The sequence below is a fragment of the Plectropomus leopardus genome, chromosome 19 (genome assembly GCF_026936395.1).
Source record: "Plectropomus leopardus strain MGB_pleo_1.0 chromosome 19, ASM2693639v1, whole genome shotgun sequence".
In the NCBI taxonomy this organism is placed as follows: domain Eukaryota; kingdom Metazoa; phylum Chordata; class Actinopteri; order Perciformes; family Serranidae; genus Plectropomus; species Plectropomus leopardus.
In genome coordinates this window covers 23,550,286-23,576,136 of record NC_142194.1, presented here as the reverse complement: position 1 = coordinate 23,576,136, position 25,851 = coordinate 23,550,286, and the positions used below count along the sequence as shown (strand labels likewise).

Here is a 25,851-nt window from a genome sequence, read left to right as displayed (position 1 = left end):
CCTTAGCTTAGAATGAAAAGAAAATTAGCCTGGCTGGTACAGCTGATTTACATTTAATATATCGACTACGTATTATCCCAATATTGCATTGAAGTGTGTACTCCGTGTTACAGCCTATTACAAGCAGGACCTAGACCAGTAATACTCTCACCCCCAATGGGTGCCAGGTGCCCTCCCAATCATTTTCTAATACACAATATTTTTTTTAAAAAGTGATTCACACAGGGGATTGTAAAAAAAAAAAAAAGCAACACAATACCTGTTTATCAAAAAAAGTGTCAGTGGAGGGTCCCCAGCACCCCTCCACAGAGGTATGAGCAAAGCCTTTAATGTCCTAAAATCTTAGAAACATCCTAAAATCCAAGAAATGTCCTAAAACCTTAGAAATGTCCTAAAATCCAAGAGACATCCCAAAATCCGAGAAACATCCTGAAATTCAAAAAATGTCCCAAAATCCTAGAAATGTCCCAAAATCCTAGAAATGTCCAAAAATCTTAGAAATGTCCTAAAATCCTAGAAATGCCCTAAAATCCTAAAAATGTCTTAAATCCAAGACACATCCTAAAATTCAAGAAATCTCCTAAAATCCTAGAAACGTCCTAAAATTCAAGAAATGTCCTCAAGTCCTAGCAATGTCCTAAATTCTTACAAGCATCCAAGAATTCTAGAAATGTCCTAAAATCCTAGAAGTGTCCTAGAATCTGGAAAATGTCTTAAAATCCTAGAAACATCCTACAATCCTTAAAATGTCTGAAAATCTTAGACATTCCCAGAAATCCTAGAAACATGCATGTGGCTGCAGCGACTGGCCCCTGACCTCCTGTCATTTTACAAAAGTGACCCCCAACCAAAGCAAGGTGAGTATCCCTGACTGAGACCCTCTGGCTGAGTGGACACATTAACTGCCACCATCAGGGAACTTGTCACCACCTGCTTTGAACAGAAGGGAAATCTATTTTCTCATTGTTAAAAACATGCATACTGTGAATAAAACTACACTCGCACAAGGTTTAGTTTTTTGTCTGTAGTTGTGGTGTGTCAGTTGTCCCCAAACACAGCCGATCCTAAACCAACAAACAAGATTAATGTGAACAAGAAAGAGGAGACACTAGAAACTTTGGCATAGCAATGATAGTTACCTTTCAAACTTAGTTGGAGTTTAATTGCTTTTAAAAATATGCTTAATTGCTTTCTTGCCAAGAGTTACATGAGAGGATGTAAAATGTAAAAACTTTAAACCGCATCAGGAGAGGAACAGCTGTAACGCAACATTATGATGTAAGGTCCTTTCTCAGTAATTGTTTATCTTCTTCTCTTAAAGTTCCTTAAAAAATGAAGTTGTTTGATTTCCCTCATGTGCATCCTTCCAAAGAAAGAGAAAGTGTTCTTTTCACTGTGTGAACTGCAAAATATCCACAACCTTTAACTAGCAGCTGCTCTGCTAGACTGCAGAGGACCAAATATCCTGCAGCAGCATCTGTTCTGAGTTTGCCTCAAAGGCCTTTGTTTGAATATCACATAATGGGCAGCGTAGTATGAAAATTAATAAAAAGCTTTCTCCGTTATTAATACAACATGTACACAGGGCGCTGTCCTCGCCGCCCCGGCTGCAGGTTCAGCTCCGACTTGTGGTACTTTGCTGCATGTCATCCCTTCTCTCTCCCCTGTTTATGCTTGAGCTGTCCTATCTCTAATAAAGGGAAGAAAAAAAAAACCCAAAAATTCTTAATAAATAAATAATCAGTTTATCTGGGACCAGGTTGCAAGGGCAGCAGGCTGAGCAAAGTATTTCAGACGTCCCTCTCCTCAGCAACATTTTCCAGCTCCTCCTGGGGAACCTGAGGCCTTTCCAGGCCAGATAAGATATATAATCCCATCAGCATGTTCTGGGTCTCTCACCAGTTGGACATGCCTTGAAAACCTTTAACAGGAAGTGCCAAGGAGGCATCCTGATCAGACCTCCGGACCACCTTAACTGTCCCCTTTTGATGCAAAGGAGCCGCAGCTCAGCTCTGACTTCCTTCTGCATCTCTAACACATTTTACGTCCAACACGATTGTGATTGCGATCATGATCACATTTGTCTCAAAATTGTATCTCTGCGTGCACCACAGTGTACAGAAAGCTAGTATGGTGTCAGCTAATTTAGCTAATAATGTTGCACCACAGTTTTATTGGAGCGCTGAATAAAGTTGAGGCCTGCACAACTTTCGTTTGCCATAGTATCACACCCGTCGGCAGCGAGTATCAGGCGTCAGTTTGTGGCTTTGTATAACCGCCCCCCATTGAAATAAAGTCGCCTTACACAGGAAACTCATTCCAGCTGCTTGTATCTGCGATCTCAGTCTTTCACTCAATTCTCTAACAAGGGTGTGACCATATGTGAGGGTCTCAACGTGTTTTCCAATATCTGTCTGATACAATTCAATAAATTCTCCCTACCATATAAGTTTGCCTTGTAAAGGCTGTGGAAGTCATTGGCAGTCACACATTGACTTCATGCAAGCGGCATAGGTAACCCTTTGAAATGTGGATTGACCTCAACTTTCTTCAAGCATTTGCAAGCAAGTATTTAAGCCTTTAAAACCTGTTTAGGTTGGTTTAATTTCTTTCGAAAACATGAACAAAAGGCAACAAGCAAGAAACTGGTCAAATGTACAGAGAAAATGACCTGAAAATACTTTATCTTTTAAAGAGAGACAGAGAGAGAAGTAGAGAAAATGATTAGAAAATTAATTATATATTTTTTTAAAAACAGGACATTTTTTTCAAACACATAAATTTATGAATTTTATCATAATATATTTAAAATGATGTTATATATATACATATAAAAATATATATATATATATATATATATATATATACACACCATTTTTCTTTTATTGGTACATTTCAGGTTTTTCTAACTTTTTACTTTTTTTCTTTTAGCAGATTCTGGGTAATTTCTTGTTAGGTTGAGCATTGCCTGTTCCCCATGTTTTTGAAAGGGTTTGGGCTTTCAAAGGGTTAGACAGAAAAGTTTTTGAGGCCAATATAAGGAAACCCACACCCTCCACACAGCCATTTCAGAGAAATAGGAAGGCAGCTTCACAACGTATTGAGTGCTTACTCAGAGATTTAATAAATAGGATTCCTCCCTGTAGGGTTGAAATATATGGGAATATGCACTGTTTTCCGCAATTGACAGTGACAAAAAGTAACGAAACACTGTTAAAAAATCAGCCACCTTTAACCACCACTAATACCTCATGTTAAAACTGAAATACTGCTTTAATGGTACTAAAATATTTAACTTTGAACCAATCTGTCTGAGTGAGGTTTGAATTTCTATCTTGGAATTCAATATTTACTACTGAAAAACTTAAAATAATTTAATTTTTTTTAATTTAATTTAATTTTTTATTTAGGGTTAATAAAGTGTGATCAGAATTACCAATATTGTAACCTAAAAACCCCAAATTAACACAATGCATAATGCCAAAATGTCAAACCATCCTAGGGTTTTCTTATTTTTAAAATCTTCCAGAGAGATTTTTAGGGCTGTTTTTACTAATAGGGTAACATACACCAATGGCACAGAGACAATATTTTTCAAAATGACCTTTATTAGTTTAGAAGATGGTAAAGATTACTGCAAATGCATCACTAATATCATTTAATGCATTTGAAACAGCAGAAATAAAACATTTAATCCCGATAAAGCAGAAATAGATATCTAAGTTGAAAGTCACAGTGCACCGTCTTCATCTTGGCTGTTGAGAGCCTTTCAGATGATTTGGCAAACTATTCCTTTCTGTGAAGAGAAACAGTTCAGTATTATAGTTGTTTAAATATCCTACATTTATGCTGCATTTGATTGATAAAACACTAAAATCCCCAAACCAATAATAAATTAATTTCCTATTTGTGAGGTATGTTCCCTTAAGCCCTTGCCTTAGTTCTCTTAGGGCTTAAGAGAACTATTAAATTAACATCATCAATCATCATCATCGTCAATAAATAGCAAACAAAAAGAAAAAGGAAACATCAACAAAAAGAAATCTGCACAGATAAAAATTCCCTTGATACGTTTCTTTTAGCTGTTAATTTCAAAGTAAGAGCGTGCTCTCCAGACTTACTCTGTCTCTTAACAGCTTGAGTCTTTTTGGGAGCCAGCTGGCGCTTGGGTCCACACAGTAGCAATAGTCACTTTGATTTTTGAAGCTGTAGGATTGAAAAGCCAACGTCAGAAACCAAAAGTGTTTTTTTCATACATACAAGATCACTCGCCCACCTCCAGAACACAACAGCTAGGCTTCTTACTGGTTTTAACAGACGACATTACATCACTCCTATCCTTGCTTCCCTCCACCGGCTCCCTGTCTGTTCAGAATTGATTTTAAGATTTTACTGATTACTTTTAAAGCACATATGGGTCTTAAATGGGAATAAATTTCAGAAATTTCATTCTTTTTTAAGCCCACGTGTTTTTCACATTTTGTCAAATAAAATTGAATATGTAGTGATTTTTGTTATGTGCAGACCTTAAACTAATAACTAAGGAGAAATCTGGACACAGTGGCTGGACCAGTTTGTTACCACTAATCTAAAACCTCTTTCACCATTCATCGTCTATGAACCAGCTCAAGATTTTTGACCCTATGACAACACTATTAAGTTTAAGTACTCCAGTTTTTGGATTTGAGAGAGAGTTGTTCATGTTAACATATATTTTTTTGTATTGTCCGATAGGCTACTGTATAAATAATGTGTACAAATATTGAAAATGGACATAGTTGTCCTTTAACTTGGTGCCAGATATCATCTTACACACCACGACACAAACAGAGCTAGAAACTGAAGCTTGTGTCTCATTGAATACTTTTACTTACATGTATGCATGTATTTTACAGTTGTGGGCTGAGTTCTCCTTCTGTTCATAGCAGGCCTTGACAGTTTCTGAAATGCGGGCCTTTGACACTTTTGTACAGCAGTCAAAATAAATGTTTACTTCACCAAACCAGTTAGGAATGATGGAGGGTTGAGGCATGGCGCATTGAAGTTGCCCTAAAATAAAGAGTATATAGAACATAGACAGTATTAGAAATTGGGTCATTAAAAAGTCTTCCATCAGCTATATTTATCACGGGTATTTTTGAATTCAGTTTGTGACTTTATACAGCATCAAGTCAAGTCAGTTTTTAAACCCATAAATCCTCACTTATATTCAAAGTTACACTCACCTTGTGCAGGAAGGAAAAGCAGCACGGTTACACACACAAAAAAAAGCCCACAGCTTGCAGAAAAGTGCATCCTGGCTCCGAGATTGGCAGTGTCGTCTGCACAGTAAACCTCTGGTTATAGCGAGTAATGAAGAGCCAGTCACTGTGCCAACACTCAGCAGTGAAGTGAACAGTGACTTGCATTGGTTTAAATAAGGACAATATGATGGAAGACACACCTTTCAAAAGAAAGAGGAACACTTATTAGTGGTTAACTGATGAATTTGTCAAAGTTTCCTCCCTAAAACAGTTTTGAAAAAAAGTGTGTAACACATAACCATTCCTGTTTCAAAACCACAATTTATACCTCATGTTTAAACCAAAGTACCACTATTTATAAGGGACTGTTCATAATTTATGAGAGAGGAGAGGGTGGTGCAAAAAGAGAGAGGCATTTCAAATATATGTTTTCTTCAAATCATGTTAATTAGCGGTTTTTTTTTGTGCTCATTTTGGATAAATTGAACAAACATTCACAAACCCTGTTTTCCAATCACACATAACAACACTTTATTTAAATATTAATAAGCAAGTAATTATAAAGAAGCGTAATAAAAAGAAAATTAAAAAATAAAGAGAAATAATAGTAATAAAAAAAACATACACACATACCTAGTTGTACACCAATACTTACATACAGTATATTTCTTAATATACCAATAATTACACAAACATAATTCCTTAATTAATGAAGAATCAGGGGAGGGACTTTGTTTTTTTATTTTTTATTTTGGCATAGGAGAGGGACATACAACTTTAAATAGCTGCATTTTGTTTTTGTTTTTACTGCTGTTTTTGAAAAATCACCAAAATTATTATTATATTATTTATCACAGAAATTACAACCGGATTTTCAAATTTCTGACGGTCCATGAACACATCAAGCACAATGGCTGTGAGCAACATGCACGCACACACACGCACACACACACACACACACACACACACACACACACACACACACACACACACACACACACACAAAACAGAACCAAATTCGATTATATTCTTAAAATAGTGATATTTTATCAAAATCACTACACATTATTCTATGTGTCATTTAAAATGTAGCTTCACTTCTAACTTTCAAACATCAGTTTTTTTAAATGTTGTATTTATGTTCGGAGGGGGTCATGCATGCAGCTTTGAACACAAGTCTCTCCGCAGCGCTTTATTTATTTATTTTTTTATTCATTTTTACATGTCACACCAAGCCCCCCCACTTTAGAAATAAGAAATAGTCTCCTTTCAAAATGTCAACCTATTCTGGACTTTATTACACCTTTTCTTAATTGTAAATCTTCCAGAGAGATTTTTAGGACAGTGTACACTAATATATGCTGTTAATAAACCATGTAGAACAAAACATTTTCAAAATGATCTTTATTAGTTAAGGAGATAGTAAAGAGTCTGACAAAGTAGTAATTTTAATGTATTTTAAAAGCAGAGAAAGTAAAACATTTCATCTAAGTTAATAGAAAATGAAACAGAAATAAGTGTAAAGATATCTGCACAGAAGGCCACGGTGCATCATCTTCATGTTGAACGTCTAGGGTCCACCATCGGTGGGCAATCTATTCCATTCTGTTGAGAGAAACAGTTGGAAAGTTTCCATATTAATGAATTAATATTACTAGGATGCAGGGAAGATATAAAGACACATAAATCACCACAGACTCAATATTTCCTTGATACATGTCTTTTAGCTGTAAATTTTAAAGTAAGAGCATGAGTTTCAGACTAACTTGCGCTAAGTCGTCGATTGTTTGTTTGAGCCAGCTGGCCTCTGGGTCCACGCAAAAGCAATGGTTTTCCTCAGTGACCAAACTGCAGGGTTAAAAAAAAAAAAGACAGATAAGAAACCCAAAAAAGTGTTTTTATACCTAACCAGTGTCCTAAGCTAGTGGTTGCCATGTTGTCCAGTCTCGGGGTCCAGATATCTCTTCAGTCCTCAGTTCAAGGTCCACACGTTTGATAAATAACAACATATTCACATATTCAGTTTTATTTCACAAAATGTCAACAACGCGTTGGCTTAGAACACAAATATATACATATATAGCATATTGCAAGAATAAACAGAAACAGCACTTATATATACATATATATGTATATATATATATATATTTGTATTTTTATTTATTTATTTTTTCCCAGACTTGACAAATTTATGTGAAACTTGCAGCCCTTTAATAATACACCCACGACCCATTTCCTTGACCATGAAAACAGCTACTGTAATATTGTTGCAGGACATACAGTAACTCCACATAAAACCTCAAAATGGTGTTTATATATTCGATATTAGATAAATGTAGTTTCTAGACTCATGGCCCAAAATAAATGCAAAGTGATGTAATAGGTAACTAAATAATACAGATGTTCAGATGCCCACGTTCTCCCTCACATTCGTCTGCTTGTGATTAGCTTATATAATATATACACACCACAACACACGTAGGCAGAGAGCAATGTTTGTGTGTGATCAAATACTTTTACTTACAGGTATGCATGTATTTTACATGTAGTCGAGCCCTCCACCTGTTCATAACAGGCCTTGATAGTTTCCTTAGGTTGGGCCTGTGAGATGTTCTGGCAGCAGTTTAATTGCTTGCCTTGTAAAAATAGGTTTGGGAATGAGGCCGGAGGATCAGCACACTGAAGTCCTAGAATGCAAAACACAAAGACAGTGATAGAGCTGGAATGATGAAAGCTCTAATCAGCTACAGTTAGCTTACCACCAGTTTGGGTTGAAATCAAGCTGTGCCTTAAAGGAATAGTTCTGATTTTTTAATGGGGTTGTGTGTGGTACTTTTCCATAGGCAGTGTATTAGATACAATAGATTCATCGGTGCGCCCCAGATTGGAGAAGCAGGCTAGAGTGCGACTTTACTGGTGAGGAGGGGTCAGCAACAAAACGGATATTAGCCACCAAAATAAAAGTTCCACAAAAAAAAAAACCCAGAACAAAAAACATTAGTTTAAATGCACGCAATATTGAAAGTAATTGCATTGCGTTACTTTAACGTCAGACAGTAATTTCCACTGAGAAAAATAAGTGGTTTTCTCACTCTCTTCATCTCCAGAAAAGCAGTGACTTATCATTTCTGAAAACAGGAGCTGCTGGTCTGACGCTTCCTCAAAGAATTAGTTTGTTGGTGTCATTGTGCGACGTCAGTGTTTAACTCTTTATAACCTGAGCAAATTTGCTTGAAGTCTTTCAAAAGCATGGGCAATGAGAAACTACATATGAAATGGCACAAAATTGAGCAAGACGTTTGTAAAACAGTTACAAGAAAACTACCTGAAAATAACCAATAACAACAAAAAAAGAGGTTTAAAACAAAAAGAAACAAGAAAATGACCTTAAGAAAGTGCTAGAATAAAAAAAAAAAAACTTTTTCTGTAACGTAAGTTTAAATATATAATTATAAGAATTCTAAACATAGTTTTCTGGACATTTTCCCCCTTTCTGATAATATCTAATAATCTCCCCACAACTAATTTTCAAGTCATTTTCTTGTCACCTTTTACTAATAATTTATGTATTCCTTTATTTTTTTTCAATTTACTGGCCGTTTTATGCCAAGTTGCTCATTGCCTTTTTTCCATGTTTTCAAAAGAAATAAAGTCTCAGAGGTTTAAATGTTCATTAAAGCCATTTGAACGCAGCACAACAAAACTGATGTTGATCCAAGTTAAAGTCACACAATAACACAAACGTATTTACTGATCAGCAACTGTTGTGCTCAGCAAGCTGAAATTGCTGTTTTTGTCTGTGTGAGTCTGGTGGCTTTGGTTTCCCCGTTGAAACATGCTGTTTGTCAGAAAGGTGAAACAGTCTAAATACTCAATATGGCAAACTGATATTGTTCTTTTTTTGTTGTTGTTGTTTTTTGGTGGCTAAAATGCATTTTGTTTCTGACCCCATTCACAGCTGTAGATTTGCCTCCATGTAGGACTCAAGCCTGCTTCTCCAAACTGAAGGTGTGCAGACTGATATTTACTATATGTAATATACAGACTATAGATAAGTACTTCATACAATCCCACTTTAAAAAAATCTGAACTATCCCTTTTACACAGTATATTGTGCCATATCACCCTTAGTTCAGAGGCAAGTCTTCACTAGTATTCAAAGCCATGCTCACCTTCCGCAGGACTGAAAAGCAGCATGGCTACACACATAACGGTCAGGCCACAGCTACTGGAGAAATGCATCCTGGGTCCAAGATTTACAGTGTCTTCACGCAGTAAAGATTCAGTGATGGCGTCTGATTCTGAGCACTAACTGCCAGAGGAGGAACGACAAAACTCTGAATTTCAAAGGAAAAATCCCCCTTATATATGCTGCGAATATGACGAGACACACACCCCTCATTACTCAGCCGCAAGAAAGACGAGACATCCTTGTGACCGGATTCCCAACGCTCCTCCCGAAAAAGATAAAAGTTGACACTGTAGTGAATAAAGGTGCAACACTATTGACTCACACAGACAAAAATGTTTTCTGCAGTTCAAATTATGAACTTTATTGTCAGGAGTTGAATCACACTCAGCCAGCTCTACAAAATAGCACACACACATACAGACGGCGAGTAAAACCACAAATGTGTAGATCAGAGGGTCACGGAGTGACACGTAAAAATCAGGTGGGACAAAAAGGAACGCAAATTCCTGATGGATCAGTAATTCACGCAATAATCATTTGACCTCTTTGTAATTTCAATGTAATAATGACTGTCACATTGCTTACTGGTATTTAAAAATAATTTTTTTAAAAACTCCACTAAAAATGTTTTCACAAACAAATATTTACTTAATTTTGTGAAGTTGTATAGAGTTCAGGTTTACTGTTTATATCTGTATTCTGCTGGTTGCAAACTAGTCAGTCATATATGTATTTTCTTAAACATTTTAACTAAACAGAACTCACAGATTTCTAGACATCATCACTTGTAAAAACCTCTTTGTCATGATCAAGTTAATTTAAACTAAGTTGGTTTATTGAAGTTGCTAATCCTTAGAGAGAGCAAGGTAATTTCACTTATTGTGTGTTGTAACAACTTCATAAAGTCAAGTAAATACAGCTACATTTCTAGTGAACTTAACACTAAGATATGAGGTAAACATGTGTTTTATTAACTGTCCTTTTTCAAGACAATCACTTTCCAAGATTATTTTAAGTAAGATCAAATTGTCAGATTTGACAGTGAATGAGAGAGAAAGAGTAGCTCTTCTGGCATTATTGGGTGTTAAACATTGACATTGATTTTAAAATCTTTCAGAGGGATTTTTGATGCTGTTTGTACTAAAAGGGAAACCTATACCAATGACACAGAGACAACATTTTTCCAAATAATCTTTATTTGTTTAGAAGATGATAAAGATTCTTGTAAAAGCAATCCTAATATCATTTAATTTATTTAAAAACAGCAGAAATGAAGCATTGCATCTAAATAAAACAGAAATAGTTAGATATCTGCGTAGAGGGTCACGGTGCATCATCTTCTTTTCAGCTGTTGAGGGCCTTTCACATGATTTTGCAAAATATTCCTTTCTGTGAAAAGAAACAGTTTATTTCAGGTTGAAAGATTCCATATTGTAGGAATTTAAACATCCTACATTTATTCTGCATTTGAATCTCCAAACCCGTGATGGGCTGCAGAAGTTCAAAGTTCCTGTTTGGGTATGTACTCTTATACCCTTACCTTAGAAAGTGTTTATCGAATTAACATTGTCAATAGTAGAAAAGAGTCGGCGGGAAGAAAAAAGAAAAAATCAAGAAATAGAAATCTGTACAGATGGAATTTCCTTGATACATTTCTTTCAGCTGTAAATTTCAAAGTAAGGGCATGGTCTTCAGACTTACTTCTTCTAACTTATTGAGTCTTTCTTGGAGCCAGCTGGCACTTGGGTCCACACAGTGGCAATGGTCACTTTCAGTCTTGAAACTATATCATTGAAAAGCCAACGTCAGACAGAAAAAAACATTTTTTTCATACCTACCCAGTGTGGCCTTAGCCATCCATTAAAACAGCTACAGTAGCACAGAAAGAACAGTAGTTTTTTAAGACGTTTTGGAAAAAACACATTTGTTTGCTTTCATGCTGAGACTTTTATGAAAATGCATTTCCTGTTGAAAATGCATGTGAATGTTTGCAGCTGAATTAATCCAAAAGAACTGCTAAAAATGTAATTCAAATGCATTTATTAAACTGTTGAAAAGCCTTTAAGCTACAACATAAAACTGGCAGAACTGGAGGATGAACTGCATCATCGAAAAAAGCTGAATACTGAAATAGATTGCTAAAAAAATGATTTCATGATTTCTTTGAATTACCAAGATTTTTAAAAGGCAAAAAATAGCTAAAAATGTCTTAAGGAAAAAAAGTTGCCAAATATGTTAAAAGAAAAATAAAATTCACATTAAAAATTTTGACTTTTTTTTGTTTGTTTTTAATACAGAGGTCCAAACTAAGCCCCCAATTTCCTCACATCCTAGAAATGCCCCTCGTTTAAACTAATTGCACTTTATGGTTTGAATATGTTTTGTGCATTTTGTTTTAAGCCTACATGTTTTACACATTTTGTCAAATAAAATTGAATATGTAGTGATTTCTGTTTTGTGCAGACCCTGAACAAATTACTTAGGAGAAACCTGGACACAGTGGCTGGACCAGTGTGTTACCACTAATCTAAAACCTTTTTCACCATTCATCATTTATGAAGCAGCTCCAGATTTTAGACCGTATGACATAACTATTAAGTTTAAGTACTCTAGTTTTTGGATTTGAGACAGAGTTGCTCATGTTAACATGTATTTTTTTTTTTTTAATTGTCCTATAGGTTATGTATAAATAATGTGTATAAATAATATAAATATAAATGTCCTAAAGGACAACTATGTGCATTTTCAAGTGATATCATTTCAAGATATCATCTTACACACCAAAACACAAACAGAGCTAGAAGCTGAAGCTTGTGTCTCATCGAATACTTTTACTTACATGTATGCATGTATTGTACAGTTGTTGACTGAGTGTTCCTTCTGTTCATAGCAGGCCTTGACAGCTTCTGAAATGCGGGCCTTTGACACTTTTGTACAGCAGTCAAAATAAATGTTTACTTTACCAAACCAGTTAGGAATGATGGAGGGTTGAGGCATGGCGCATTGAAGTTGCCCTAAAATAAAGAGTATATAGAACATAGACAGTATTAGAAATTGGGTCATTAAAAAGTCTTCCATCAGCTATATTTATCACAGGGGGTTGTTTTGAATTCAGTTTGTGACTTTATACAGCATCAAGTCAAGTCAGTTTTTAAACCCATAAATCCTCACTTATATTCAAATTTACACTCACCTTGTGCAGGAAGGAAAAGCAGCACGGTTGCACACACAAAAAAAAGCCCACAGCTTGCAGAGAAGTGCATCCTGGCTCCGAGATTGGCAGTGTCGTCTGCACAGTAAACCTCTGGTTATAGCGAGTAATGAAGAGCCAGTCACTGTGCCAACACTCAGCAGTGAAGTGAACAGTGACTTGCATTGGTTTAAATAAGGACAATATGATGGAAGACACACCTTTCCAAAGAAAGAGGAACACTTTTTAGTGGTTAACTGATGAATTTGTCAAAGTTTCCTCCCTAAAACGGTTTCTAAAGAATGTATATGTAAAAGGAGACACTGTTTTCAGTTATAACATGATGTGATATGTGAGCAAAGAAATTGTAAATAAAGACAAATAACCATCCCTGTTTAAAAAACCACACTTAAGAACTCATGTTTAAAGTAAATAACCAATATTAATAAGGGACTGTTCATTATATCATTTATGAGCGGGGAGAGGGTGGTCCTAAAAGAGAGAGGCATGTCATATATATTCAAAATATATTCATTTGCTGTTTTGCTCATTTTGGATAAACAAAATAAACATTCCCAAACCCAATTCTCCTATTACACATTTTCTCAGTAAAAGGATAGGTTGGGGTGTGTTGTTGTTTGTTTGTTTTGTGGTGTTTTGTTTTTTTTTCTTCTTATCTTGATGATAATATAATCAATATCATGTTATCGTCCTCTATTTAACCTAACAGAGGTCAAACCAGGCATCTCATCATTAAATTCAACTTCCACTTTGTTGGAACCAATAAATAAAATACCTGCTGCATGTGGGCGTCCTGAGTGCCATGATCCCACTGTTTTCCTGCTGATGTCTCAAGTCTTACTGCTTAAAAGTTCTTTTTTTTTTTGGTTTGGCAGTGTGTGAAAACTTAGTTATGTATTCTTTACCCTGTTGGTAGTGCATCCACCCACAAAGAAGCGTTTAGACATTTTCGTGTGTTTTGCTAGCCAGTGTAAATGACAAGAACGCACCTTTATGCAGCATGTCAGTGGAGACAGTGTACACTAATGTATGCTGTTAATAAACCATATAGAACAAGACATTTTTCAAAATGATCTTTATTAGTTTAGAAGATAGTAAAGATTCTTGCAAAGTAGTCATTTTAATGTATTTTAAAAGCAGAGAAAGTAAAACATTTCATCTGAATGAATTGAAAATAAAATAGAAATAGGTGTTAAGATATCTGTGCAGAAGGTACATCATCTTCATGTTGAACGTGAAGTTTCCACGATGGGTTGACAGACTATTCCGTTCTGTTGAGAGAAACACTTGGAAAGTTTCTATATTACAGGAATTTTAATGTCGACTATAACATTCTACAATGCCTGAACCGATTATAGGAAACAGGGAGGATGTAAAGACACAACAATAATCACAGTCAATATTTTCTTGATATGTTTGTTTAGCTGTAAACTTCAAATTATGATTTTTTGACTCACTTGCTCTAACTCCTCGAGTTTGTCTTGGAGCCAGTTGGCATTTGGGTCCATGCAAAGGGAAAGGTTTTCCTCAGTGACAAAACTGCAGGGTTAAAAAAAGACATATGTATATATATATAATATAGTTTAAGGACATAACTGTGTAAAAATAGCGTTTTTTACTTTCCATCAGATAAATGTAGTTTCTTGATTCATGACACAAAATAAATGCAAAGTGATTTAATAGATAACTAGATAATACAGGTGTCCAAATGGCCACGTTCTCCCTCACATTTATCTGCGTGTGATTAGTTTATAAAAGGAACACATCGCAACACACACAGGAGAAAGTAAAGCTTGCGTGTGATCAATACTTACATGTATGCATGTATTTTACATAAAGTCAAAACAGGCTTTGACAGTTTTCTTAGTGGGGTCCGGTGAGACTTTCATGCAGCAGTCCACATTCACGTCCATTCCATAGAAATGTGAGCCTAGGAATGGACGTGTGGCCTTGGCACACTGAAGTTGCCCTGCAATGCAAAACACAAAGACACTGATGGAGCTGGACTGATGAAAGTTGTAGTCAGCTATGTGTACTGCAGTAGTTTAGGTTGAAATCCATCTGTTACTCAAACCCTTTGAGTAACCTGAGCAACTTTGCCTGATGCCTTTCATAAGCACCAGCAATGAGCAACTTAATAAGAAATGGCTCAAAGCAGACATTTTTTTGGGATATTTTTTCCTTTTTGGATAATATCTAATAATCTCCCCTCCAGTTAATTTTCTATTCATTTCAGGTCATTTTCTTGTCACCTTTCACTTTTTTTCACTTGTCCAGAAATTTCTTAGTAAGTTGCTTATTGTCTTTTTCAAGTTTAAAAAAAAAAGTGCTTGTGGGGTTTAAGTGCTTGTGAAAGCCACTTGAACGCAGCACAATAAAACTGATGTCGATCCAGGTCCTAAAGAGTTAAAAGAGTTAGTTCAGATTCACCAAAGTCACTAACTGATCAAACATTTGTAGACCAGCAACTTCTGTGTTCAGTGAGCTAAAATTACATTACTATACAGCCCCACTTAAAAATATTTGAACTATTCCTTTTACATAGTACCATATGCTGTTTAACCTTCAAGTCTTCACTAGTATTCAAAGCCATGCTCACCTTCCGCAAGACTGAAAAGCAGCACGGCTACATAACAGTCAGTCTACAGCTACTGGAGAAATGCATCCTGGGTCCAATATTTACAGTGTCTTCGTGCAGTAAAGATTCAGTGATGGCATCTGATTCTGAGCACTAACTGCCAGAAGAGGAACGGCAAAACTCTGAATTTCAAAGGAAAAATCCCCCTTATATATGCAGCGAATATGACGAGACACACACCCCTCATTACTCAGCCGTAAGAAAGACGAGGCATCCTTGTGACCGGATTCCCAACGCTCCTCCCGAAAAAGATAAAAGTTGACACTGTAGTGAATAAAGGTGCAACACTATTGACTCACACAGACAAAAATGTTTTCTGCAGTTCAAATTATGAACTTTATTGTCAGGAGTTGAATCACACTCAGTCAGCTCTACAAAATAGCACACACACATACAGACGGCGAGTAAAACCACAAATGTGTAGATCAGAGGATCACGGAGTGACACGTAAAAATCAGGTGGGACAAAAAGGAACGCAAATTCCTGATGGATCAGTAATTCACGCAATAATCATTTGACCTCTTTGTAATTTCAATGTAATAATGACTGTCTTAATCAGATATCTGCTAAAGCGGACACACACTGCTTACTGGTATCGAAAACCCTCATTCACTAAAAAAAAATTTCACAACCAAAGATTTGCTTAACTTTATGAAGTTGTATCAAGTTAAAAATGACAAGTTTAATTAAAATCAATCTTGAAAGTTTTAGCAACTTCAGTAAACCAGGTTTGCTGTGCTTTATATCTGTACTCTCATATCTGTATACATGTTAACTGAACAAAACTCGCAGATCTTCAAACTTCACTTGGTTTACTGACGTTGCTAACACTAAGAAAGAACAAGGTTATGCCACTTGTCATTTTTAAGTTGCGACAACTCCCCAAAATTAAGTAAATATAGTTCAAATTAAAGTTAACTTAACACTTAGATATAAAATAAACATAAATTAAGATTAATGGTTTTATTTCCTTTTTCAAGGCTATCAGTTTCCAAACTTTATTCTAGTAAGACCAAGTTTTAAGTGACTGACAGAGAAACGGTAGATCTTCCAGCATTTTAAGATGTTAAACAAAATATCGGCATGAAGTATTTTCACACGCTTTACAACGTGTCTGGAGAGGGACTTAAACATGGCGTGACTCACTTGTGTAGCTGCCTTTGTAATTACGATTTCCTGTAAGAACTAATGCCGGACAAATGTTGAACGCAATACTGATATATATAAACAGCAGCACCATTTAAAATCAGTAACTCTAATTTAAAAGTGAACATTTTGGCTGTACCACGTGGATTTCGTCTTAAAGACATTCGTCAACTTACTGGTTCAGCGATAAGAACACAGACGCTAGAATCACATGTGATTCCAGCTGATGACAGCGTCTGACGTGAACACACTCAGCTCACCTGATTTCATACTAATTTAAGCACTGGGAGAAATAACTGACTCAGGAATACAGTAATGCTGTATGTTGGTATCCATGCTCTCATTATGTGGTTTCTGATTAACCGTAATGTTTGTTCACACTGACTAAAAAGACACAGCGGAGGACCAGATCCAGAGGAGACGCAAAGGAGGAGGAGGAGGAGGAGGGGGTTTCTTCCCTTAACGGGAAGAATTGGAGCTGGAGCGTGACCTGTGACGGCGGCGGCCTGGTGACCGTGACCTGCGACGCACTGGTGAGCGTCTCCGTGGAGACCGAGACCTGGGTGAGAGACAAAGTAACACAAAGTGACAAAGCAGGTCGAACTAGAATAACTACTAATAACTACTACTCCGTGAAACAGTCAAGTTGCATATTAAGTTTACATTTTCCCCCGAGCAGCACAGAAGAAACGTACAATCTGCACTTTTTTAAGTGGACACCCAAAATTAGTGTCACAAATTCTGTATCTGACCAGATGTGTCCCCTTCTGTTCCTGAGATACAGTACAATGCTCAATCAATGGCTAAAAAAGGTATTTTTTGCAGAACATTATGATGTCACAGTGATGTTAACTTTTTTGGATGTAAAATGTCATTACTTTGTCATTTTGTCATATTTGACATTTTTGCGTAGTTTTGTCATAGTTAGTGTATGAATTCTAGAGTTATGTAGAAAACATGTTTTTCATGAGATCACAGTGAACCTTCAACCACCGATTCTTATCAAGCCATTCTTGAGTCCCTGTGGTTGTTTCATGCTCATAAGAATGAGACAAATGCAAGGTCACACTGACCTTGACCTTTGACCACCAAAAATCTAATCAGTTTGTTAAGTCCAAATACACATACCTAGGTGCCAAATTTGAAAACATGATTAATGAAAATCTATTTTTAATCTATTTATTATCATGTCAGGGCACTTTTAAGACTTTTAAAAGATTGATTTAAGACATTAAAATAACAATTAACCATTTAACACATGGATCGACATCAGTTTTCTTGAGCTGCATTTAGATATCTTTCACTAGCATTTACACGTCTGAAACCTGAGAAAATTGGTTTGATTTCTTAAAAAAACAAAAACATAAAGTACAGGGTGGAAAAGAAATATTCTGAGGGGGGATTTTGAGATACTATAAAAAAAACAAGGGAAAATATCCAGAAAAGCAGTTTTAGCAGTTTCTTAACTTAATTTTCTGTTTTTTGTTTTTTTTTTAAATTCTGTTTTTTACATTTTGTTTTTGTGGTTCTTCTCAGATAATTTTTCTTGTGACTTTTTATCAATTTCTTGGTAAAGTTCCCAAGTTTTTAAAAGAAATCAGCCAATTTACTCAGGTGTCAAAGGGTTAAGGCCTTACTTTTAGAATAATGAATTCAATGCCTTTAAAGACCCTGAAAAACAGACTTTGTTTGCAAGGCCTCAAGTCTGGAACCTTTCAGTTCAATTTTCAATATCCACAGGGTGTTATCAATGGCCATAGACAAAATGATAGACTGACAATTACCAGACCAAGTTTCTGAATGTGTGGGGGATCAGACACATCAGCTAGTGCAAATAAAACATTAGCTCACCAATTCATCTGGTTCCCAGATTTTGAGGGTCGCAGCAACCAACAGTCAAGCATAGAGACTGGATTATAAGCACCATTTCCAGCATTGACGCTCATCACATGCTGTTTACAGTCTGTTTACCTTCTCCTCATCCGAGGCGGAGTGCGTCGCCACATTGGTGGAGGAAGCATCCTGCGTGGAGGGGACAGCCTGCGGGGGGGAGGGCGCACTGTGGGAGTCAGTACAGCCGTGACGGTGATCTCCTGCCCGTCAATCTGACCTGAAAGAAAAACATCCGAGAAACTGGGAACACTGAAGGTTTGGCATGATATCAGAATTACAAATGAGGACATAAATTTTAAATATTAGTGTCACAAACAGCCTGCCAGCCTCTCGTCTCATCTTCACTGCTTTCAACAGTTACTCATTAATCTTACTTAACTGCTCTTAACAAGAACGTAATGCAATCTGTTCAATCTTCCACGTTCCTCCAATTCCTCTCACCTCCGTCCATGTGTTTCAGGGCCTTCTCCGCCTCCTCGGCTGTCTCGAACTCCACGTAGGCGTAACCTTTGGACAGGTGAGGGTGGATGCGGTGCATGGGCATTTCAATCATCTTGATCTTGCCGTAAGTGGAGAAGATCTCCTGGATGTGTTCCTTTAAAGCAGAAAAACATTTAGATAAACAGGATTTTTTTATATGGTGAATAAAATACATTTCAGCTCCTAGAAGGAAAAGATAAACTTTATAAAACAGCTTCAGGTAGTTTTCAGTTGCAAAGCTTCAAATTGTTCCTCTCTGAAAACATTAAACATTCCTCTGCTGAGGATGATGAGAATACTTACATGCAGGCTTAATGATTTTATTACAAATAAATGAAAACAATAACCTTCTTACATAACTCAAGTACTAGAGCTGAGTTATTTATCAGTCTTTTGGAATAACTCATGCATGTCTCTTCTTTCTTTTTTTCTTTCAAATGTTTTAAATTATGCTTGTGTGCAAACAAGGTAATGGAGCCTGTGAACATCACTTAGTGGGTTTCCATCTCTATTCCCTCTCTAATACTGTGTCACTAATTGTTTGCTGTTGGCTCCATAACCTAATTCAAGTACTCGACTCCGGCAAAATTAAAGAAGTATTTCACTGATATAAAGAAGGCTCTGACATAAAACTAGGCCTTCTCTGCAGTATGGAGGCCCAAATACATTTCAAATTGGTGCAACATGACTACAGAAAACAGAGGAAAAAAAGGATGCTTTTGCTCAAAAGGTAGAAAAACTTGAGACATAATGGTCAAACAATGACCAGATGTTGATTTACAGTTAAACAGTAAGCTAAAACATGTTTCTGAACACATATAAAACTCAGTAATTGAATCTTTAGCTTTACTGTTCTGCAACCGTTTTTATTGTTAAGGAGGCAGTGTGGTGCCCACTTCCTGTTTACAAACTCTTGCCATTATGGCGTAACGTGCCCTCAGAATACCTTACTGACAACATTTTGGGCAAGAAATTGGCAGTGTAGTAAGATAATCTTGATAAATATTTGCAGAATGTAAACCACTGTTCTTCTAAACACATGCTGTTTTGATAGTTGTTGTTTTGATTGCAAGCAATGTAAGCATCTTATTAGAACCATGACCTTAATTTGGGCTATTATGTCTGAGGAAAAATGTTGTTTCCTAAGACTAGAACTTAGTGTTGTCACAAAACTGCAGAAGCAGAAATAATGTGTTTTCATAACTTAGTGGTAAACCAAAGCAAGTAAACAGTTACCTAACAGCAGACATTTCCCGCAAGTGTGTGAGTATCCAAAGCAAACAAACAGTTACTAAACAGCAGACATTTTGTGCTAGAGTGTGTGTGTGTGTGTGTGTGTGTGTGTGTGTGTGTGTGTACCTGCGTATGTGTGTGCAAGCATGTGTAATTGTGTGTGAGCGTGCATGCGCGCGCGTGTGTGTGCATGTGTGTCGCTGTCAGAGAGAAGAGGGAGCAAGAAAGGAGCTGGTAACGGTGCATCAGTACTGCAGGAAATGAGAATTTAAACTGTTTCAAATATTCAGAATCTATAAACTAATAAATCCATATTTCTGACAACACTACAAGAAAGTTATTTGTTGTTGCCTTTTGCTCTGTAGCACAAAACCTACATGAATCTCTCAAAAACTTTGGAAAAGGTTATCTAGTCAGTCGAGCAGCACATAACAGCAGCAGCATCTCCGTGAGCTGCCGTCCTGACATCAGTAGAGTAGTAAACAGGATTCGTACAAACAGGAACCAGTCACTTTCAAGAAAGTTTTCAAGCACCCATTTTTATTTTCAAGTATAAAATAATTTTCTCCACAACCATCTGTTGCAAGAAAATTGTGCAAATTTGTAACTGGAGCAAAAATGCTACCAGGGCCTAAAATCAACCTTTTATTAATTAACTTCTGCTTATTTACTGCCAAACTAAAACTTAAAACTCATGCTAACTGTTGAAACTACTCTGGAGCGAGTGTTTTGCAGGCGAGTGACGAGGTGAGTTTTTTTTAATGGAGGTGGTGGGGTCTTTCTTTATTTGTGTGCCCAGGGGCCCATTGTCTTGTAATCCTCCTATGGATTTGTTGCGCAAGAGCATTTGAAGCATGTAAAGTGCGCAAGTCTAACAGTCAGTTTAGAGTTAGCAGCCCTGCAGTTAAAAATGGGGACATTTCCAGGGACAGCTCCAGCCAGGGACAGGCCACCAAAAACAGGGACGTCTGTCCATTCTAAAATAATGGTTACGGATAGTAAAGTTACTGTAGCAAGGCTTTTTTTTTGCCCAGAGGACATTACAGCTTGTTCTTGTTGTGGAGCTAATGATTCTACCCCCTGTCGTTTTTGGCTAACAAAGCTGTAATTATCTTCTTTGACTGCTCTACCATATGGAGGTTAGTGTGTCTGATAGACTGACACTCATACGGCATTATCAAATAACTGCAACCACAGCCGTCCTTTGCTTCCTAGTTTTCAAACTTAATCTAATACATTTCATAAAATAATGAATCATTCTGTTCTCCTGTGAATTATATTCAAGTACTTTTCAAGGTGTTCCAGGACTTAAATATCTATGTAGTGAATTCAAGTGTCTCAAACACCTCAAGCACCTTGTACAAACTGAGTAAAGCATTCACCTTGATAACATTTCTGGTCAGCCGGCCCAGGTAGACCTTGGTGGGTTTGGGTGTGGGGCTCCGACGTCGTCTGTCCCTTTCCTCCTTCTTCGCTGACTTTGACCTACGGTGACATTTACATTGTGATTAAAACTGTAATAATAAGTTGCTGTCTGGTGTTCCCTGTCTGCAGTGTGAGAGCTTGCAATGTTCCTCAGTTATAAATTACTGACACAACTTGCTTAATATTTAAGATGAATCCCATACTTGGAGCGTGATCGTCGTCTGTTGTTGTGGCGCTGGCGGCTGGGGCTGGGTGAGGAGGAAGAGGAGGAGGAAGAGGAGCGGGAGCTGGATGAGCCGGAGTGGCTGGAGGCAGAGGAGCTGGAGCCACTGGAGGAGCCTGAGCTGGAGCCGGAGCTGCTGCTGGAGCTGGAGCTGGACGTAAATGAGAGCAGGTTTTAGGACAGTTTATCTTAGACTGTCCAAAGTAGACGAGAAAGACAAACACTGTTGTGACCTGCTGTCAAAATCAGAAATTAAAACACAGCACAGTGCAGCTGAGTGTTAACAAATGGATAAGAACTGCTGAAATGAGACCACCTTTTGCCTAACATTTCCTTATCATCCAATGAAAAATGAACTGATATGGAAAAACAAGCAAATCTGTAGCATCTAGTATTACTTTCTGAGAACGGCCTCTGACCTGCTACTTCCACTGGAAGCACTGCGCCGTGTGCGGTTCTTCTCTCGACCCCGGTCTTTTTCAGCTCCCTCTTTTGTGGCTCCTGACTTCTCCTTACCTCGTTGTTTACTCTTGTCATCCTCCTTCCTCTTTGTTGGGGATGGCGCCCTGTTGAAGGAGAAGAGCGTTAACAAAAGTCAGGATTTAAGGCACTGGAGAAAACGTAACCGAAATAAAAATTTGACACTTTGATGACATTACAAAATGAAATGCAGGTATCTATGGCATCTGGTGTTTCCAAGCAGGAACATCAATACTAACTAGACGGCCTTGCAAGTTGCTATCTAGGATTTAAATACATAGGTATCTGATGTGGTCTAAAGTATTGAAGTAATAGTACTTTGTTAAAAGATTTAAGTATTGTTTGGAAGTATCTGCACTACTTTTTCTGTCCACTTTTAAGTCGGTGTACATGTTAAGAAGAAAAATACTTTGTTGTACCCAGAATTCTGACCACTTGCTTTTTTACAGCACTTACTTCTACTTTTACTTTCAATACCTAATCACATATAATAAAATTAATTTGGATACTTAAGAACAGTAAATATCAGAGACTTAACTTACTTCTACCAAAGTAATTTTTTTGATTAGTTATCCACAATTTTACTCAAGTACGGCTTTCAGTTACTTCATCCACCATATTGGTATATTGCAGTAATGATGAAAAAAATATATTTTGAAAATATGTGCATTATAAAAAATGTCAGACTGTTTACAAAGGGTAAAACGTATTATAGCTACACAATTACCTGTGCTTACCAGCACTGATTTATTAAAAAACAAAACAAAACAAAACAAAAACACAGACTACATTGAAAGTATTGGAGTGCTATCCTGCCAGGTAAATTTCATATACATGGCATGAACCCAAATTTGCCAAATCATCCCCTTGTTGAAAAATTTAATTGAAAGATTTTTTTGGTCTGATACATTCTCTGGAGCTGGAATATTGAAGAATAAAATGTCTGCTATACATTGCTATAACCTGCTATTTCATTATGTGTCTACTACATGACTATGACATGCTATCTCTTTGTTTTTGTTTTTTTTCCTTGTTTTAATTGTTCAGTTTCCGTCTGTCACTTGTCTTTTTGACATTATGTTGTTTCTACGATGTCTGACTCCGCATTATTTACTTTTTCATTGAAAAGGGGGGTATTTGAATGCTGATTATTCATTTTAGTGTCCTTTGAAACTGGAAATAACAATTTAATTTTAATAACTTGCACCACACGCGGTAATACCGGCAGTTTCAGATCATTCAGAGACAGAAGCGACTGCTGCGAATTTCACTTGTCCCATAAATAAACCCATTGAGGAGATATAAAACGAAATGGATCAATTTGCACTTAAAATATGCTAATGGGGTAAGTTAATTTGACGATGCAGCTGGACATTTTCTCCAAGTGGTTCAGAGAAATGCAACACATCGCCTCGGAGCATAATAATAACTCCATGTAACGATAATAAACGTTAGCTCAACAATCACTTGCCCCTGTTAGCATTCGCTAATGAGCTAATATTAGCTAAGCATGTTGCGCTCATACGCACACACGCGCCTGTTTAAAAACAGAATACTGTACGTTTGACATTACTACGTTGCTTTTTAATGTGCATACATTTATATTTTTTATGTAAACAACGCGAACCGGAGACGTTTACTCACATCTTTCCTCCCACTCAAGAGGGTAACAGTCGCATAAAGATGACGTAATGCTTGACATCAACCAATCAAAAGACTGAACGTACACACGCGACAGTGACAGTATTTTTGAACAAATAAGTTATCTATCTATCTGACTGTCGCTCTTATGAGGACCGTGGGACACAGAGAAGGACACATACTTCTCTGGGACAAGCCTACAGATGAACTCCGAAGGTGAGCCAGAAGAAACCAGGAAAGCATCAGACGGTGGCAGGATCCTGGCTTTGACTGTGTGCTGTGCTGCCATTGGAGGCACCTTCCAGTATGGCTACAATATCTCAATCATCAACGCTCCCACCAGCTACATCCAAAATTTCATAAATGACACCTACGTGGAGCGCTGGGGCATCGGCTTGGAGTCCCCACAGTTGACCCTAGTGTGGACCCTGGTTGTGTCTGCCTTCTCGCTGGGCGGGTGGCTCGGAGCCTTGCTGGCTGGGCCTCTGGCGGTCCGCTTCGGCAGGAAGAACTCACTACTTCTGAACAACTCTTTTCTGTTTGTAGGTGCCGTGTTGGTACTGACATGCCAGGTTGCCAGATCATTCGAGATTATCATCTTGGCTCGTTTCCTGGTAGGGGTGAACTCAGGTGTGAGTATGAACGTCCAGCCGATGTATTTTGGGGAAAGTGCTCCTAAACACCTCCGAGGTGCTGTGGCCTTTTCCTCCGCTGTTTTCACTGCTTTGGGGATTTTCTTGGGTCAGGTTGTGGGACTCACTGAGCTGCTGGGTGCAGAGCCTCTTTGGCCCTACTTGCTAGCTAGTAACGCTTTGCCAGGGTTGATCCAGCTCCTTACCCTACCCTGGTTCCCTGAAAGCCCCAGATACCTCCTCATTGACAGGGGAGACAGGGAAGCATGTGTGCGGGCGCTGGGAAGGCTTCGAGGTGGGGAGGCTCCTGTGTCAGAGATGGAGGAGATGCTTCAGGAGCAAGAGGAGCAGCAGCAAAAGTCTGCAGCCTTAAATTCAGGATCTGCAGCTCCTGCCAAGACGCCCTGGTCCCTGTTTAAGGATTCTGACCTGCAATCGCAGCTCAGAACAGTCATGGCTGCCAGTAGTGCCATGATGCTCTGCGGCAATGACTCCATCTACTTCTACGCTTCTTACATCTTTCTCGAAGCGGGAATACCACCAGAGAAAATCCAGTACGTCACCATCGGCACAGGAGCATCTGAGCTAACTGCTTCTATACTCAGCAATCTACTGATTGAACGTGTAGGCCGCAGGTACCTTCTTCTGGGAGGGTACAGTCTGATGTCTTGCTGGACTGTTGTCTTTACTGTAGCTCTTACCCTCCAGAGTCACAGGGTGGCCGGGATGGCTTATCTCAGCATGGCGTGTGTGTTCGCTTACATTCTCAGCTTTGGGTTGGGCCCAGCAGGGGTGACGGGGATCTTACCAGCCGAGATCTTTGACCAGGCAGCTCGGCCGGCAGCGTACATGGTGGCTGGCTCTTGTATGTGGATAAGCCTGTTTTTGGTGGGAATGCTGTTCCCCTTCATCGTCAGAGGCCTGGGGAATTTCTGCTTTCTGCCATTCTTGGCCGTGTGTTTGATGTCAGCTTTGTTTTTGGGGTTCACTCTACCAGAGACTAAAGGGAAGACACTGGCTGAGATTACTGCAGAGTTTGATAGAAAGAATGGTGTGAAGAAGGAGAGGCCAGACATGCAGGTAGATGAGCCTGTTCAAGAGAATTACCAGCTTGGTAAAGCCTGCTCCTTTGCTACACTGATGCCAGATCCTGATCTTGACCAAAAGAATGAGACTGAAATTTGACATCCTTCAGGAAAAGTGTATACAAATCTAGGAAACCAATTGCCTTGAAAAAGGTCAGTAAATATTACTAATAATATATTCTTACTTTATGTTTACCAGTACATTATATCTAATTGATAGGTATACTTAAAATGTTGTTGTATTTACTTCATTTTGTGAAGTTAAACTTAAAAATGGCATGTGAAATAATTTGTTCTTTCTAAGCGATAGCAGCTTCAGCAAATCGTTG

General features: G+C 37.7%; 3 protein-coding genes, 2 long non-coding RNA genes and 1 pseudogene across 6 annotated transcripts; 2 read left to right on the top strand and 4 right to left on the bottom strand.

Moving 5' to 3' along the window:
* Positions 1 to 3,590: 3,590 nt before the first annotated feature.
* On the bottom strand, positions 3,591 to 5,428 carry LOC148186368 (uncharacterized). The gene is made up of 4 exons (XM_088070086.1): positions 5,226 to 5,428; positions 4,875 to 5,049; positions 4,122 to 4,206; positions 3,591 to 3,796 (listed from the first exon to the last, which is right to left on the bottom strand). Exons 1-4 carry the CDS (start codon positions 5,293 to 5,295, stop codon positions 3,770 to 3,772), a joined length of 357 nt encoding a protein of 118 aa, XP_087926212.1. The 5' UTR covers positions 5,296 to 5,428; the 3' UTR covers positions 3,591 to 3,769.
* Positions 5,429 to 6,680: 1,252 nt separating this feature from the next.
* Positions 6,681 to 10,798, bottom strand: LOC148186367 (uncharacterized). Its single transcript, XM_088070387.1, has 4 exons — positions 9,416 to 10,798; positions 7,768 to 7,930; positions 7,010 to 7,091; positions 6,681 to 6,848 (listed from the first exon to the last, which is right to left on the bottom strand). The coding sequence occupies exons 1-4, from the start codon at positions 9,483 to 9,485 to the stop codon at positions 6,801 to 6,803; spliced, it is 363 nt and encodes a 120-aa protein (XP_087926513.1). The 5' UTR covers positions 9,486 to 10,798; the 3' UTR covers positions 6,681 to 6,800.
* Positions 10,799 to 13,719: 2,921 nt separating this feature from the next.
* Positions 13,720 to 14,953, bottom strand: LOC148186366 (uncharacterized). The gene is made up of 3 exons (XR_015775045.1): positions 14,461 to 14,953; positions 14,104 to 14,185; positions 13,720 to 13,917 (listed from the first exon to the last, which is right to left on the bottom strand). It is a non-coding gene; the product is annotated as an uncharacterized LOC148186366 (long non-coding RNA).
* Positions 14,954 to 15,596: 643 nt separating this feature from the next.
* On the bottom strand, positions 15,597 to 24,547 carry LOC121958468 (uncharacterized). 2 transcript variants are annotated; one of them, XM_042507405.2, is made up of 7 exons: positions 24,180 to 24,547; positions 22,104 to 22,250; positions 21,665 to 21,835; positions 21,419 to 21,521; positions 18,765 to 18,918; positions 18,402 to 18,540; positions 15,597 to 16,989 (listed from the first exon to the last, which is right to left on the bottom strand). In XM_042507405.2, exons 1-7 carry the CDS (start codon positions 24,401 to 24,403, stop codon positions 16,890 to 16,892), a joined length of 1,038 nt encoding a protein of 345 aa, XP_042363339.2. In that variant the 5' UTR covers positions 24,404 to 24,547; the 3' UTR covers positions 15,597 to 16,889. The 2 variants fall into 2 exon arrangements, with proteins under 2 accessions (XP_042363339.2, XP_087926053.1); XM_088069927.1 differs by lacking the exon at positions 24,180 to 24,547 and adding an exon at positions 23,988 to 24,126.
* LOC148186365 (uncharacterized) lies at positions 18,446 to 23,126 on the top strand. Its single transcript, XR_015774966.1, has 3 exons — positions 18,446 to 18,578; positions 18,784 to 18,840; positions 21,652 to 23,126. It is a non-coding gene; the product is annotated as an uncharacterized LOC148186365 (long non-coding RNA).
* LOC121959112 (solute carrier family 2, facilitated glucose transporter member 11 pseudogene) lies at positions 24,444 to 25,622 on the top strand (annotated as a pseudogene).
* Positions 25,623 to 25,851: the final 229 nt, after the last annotated feature.

Coding starts and splice junctions, on each gene's coding strand:
- LOC148186368 (XM_088070086.1), bottom strand. CDS start 5,295: ATGCACTTTTCTGCAAGCTGTGGGCTTTTTTTTGTGTGTGTAACCGTG. Junction 5,050..5,225: donor GCTTTTCCTTCCTGCACAAG/GTGAGTGTAACT, acceptor TCTTTATTTTAG/GGCAACTTCAATGCGCCATG. Junction 4,207..4,874: donor TGTAAAATACATGCATACAT/GTAAGTAAAAGT, acceptor TCAATCCTACAG/CTTCAAAAATCAAAGTGACT.
- LOC148186367 (XM_088070387.1), bottom strand. CDS start 9,485: ATGCATTTCTCCAGTAGCTGTGGCCTGACCGTTATGTGTGTAGCCATG. Junction 7,092..7,767: donor TGTAAAATACATGCATACCT/GTAAGTAAAAGT, acceptor TTAACCCTGCAG/TTTGGTCACTGAGGAAAACC. Junction 6,849..7,009: donor CAATCGACGACTTAGCGCAA/GTTAGTCTGAAA, acceptor TTCTCTCAACAG/AATGGAATAGATTGCCCACC.
- LOC121958468 (XM_042507405.2), bottom strand. CDS start 24,403: ATGATAATCTCGAATGATCTGGCAACCTGGCATGTCAGTACCAACACG. Junction 22,251..24,179: donor CCGATGCCCCAGCGCTCCAC/GTAGGTGTCATT, acceptor CTCCTTCAACAG/GGCGCCATCCCCAACAAAGA. Junction 21,836..22,103: donor GCTTCCAGTGGAAGTAGCAG/GTCAGAGGCCGT, acceptor ATTTACGTCCAG/CTCCAGCTCCAGCAGCAGCT.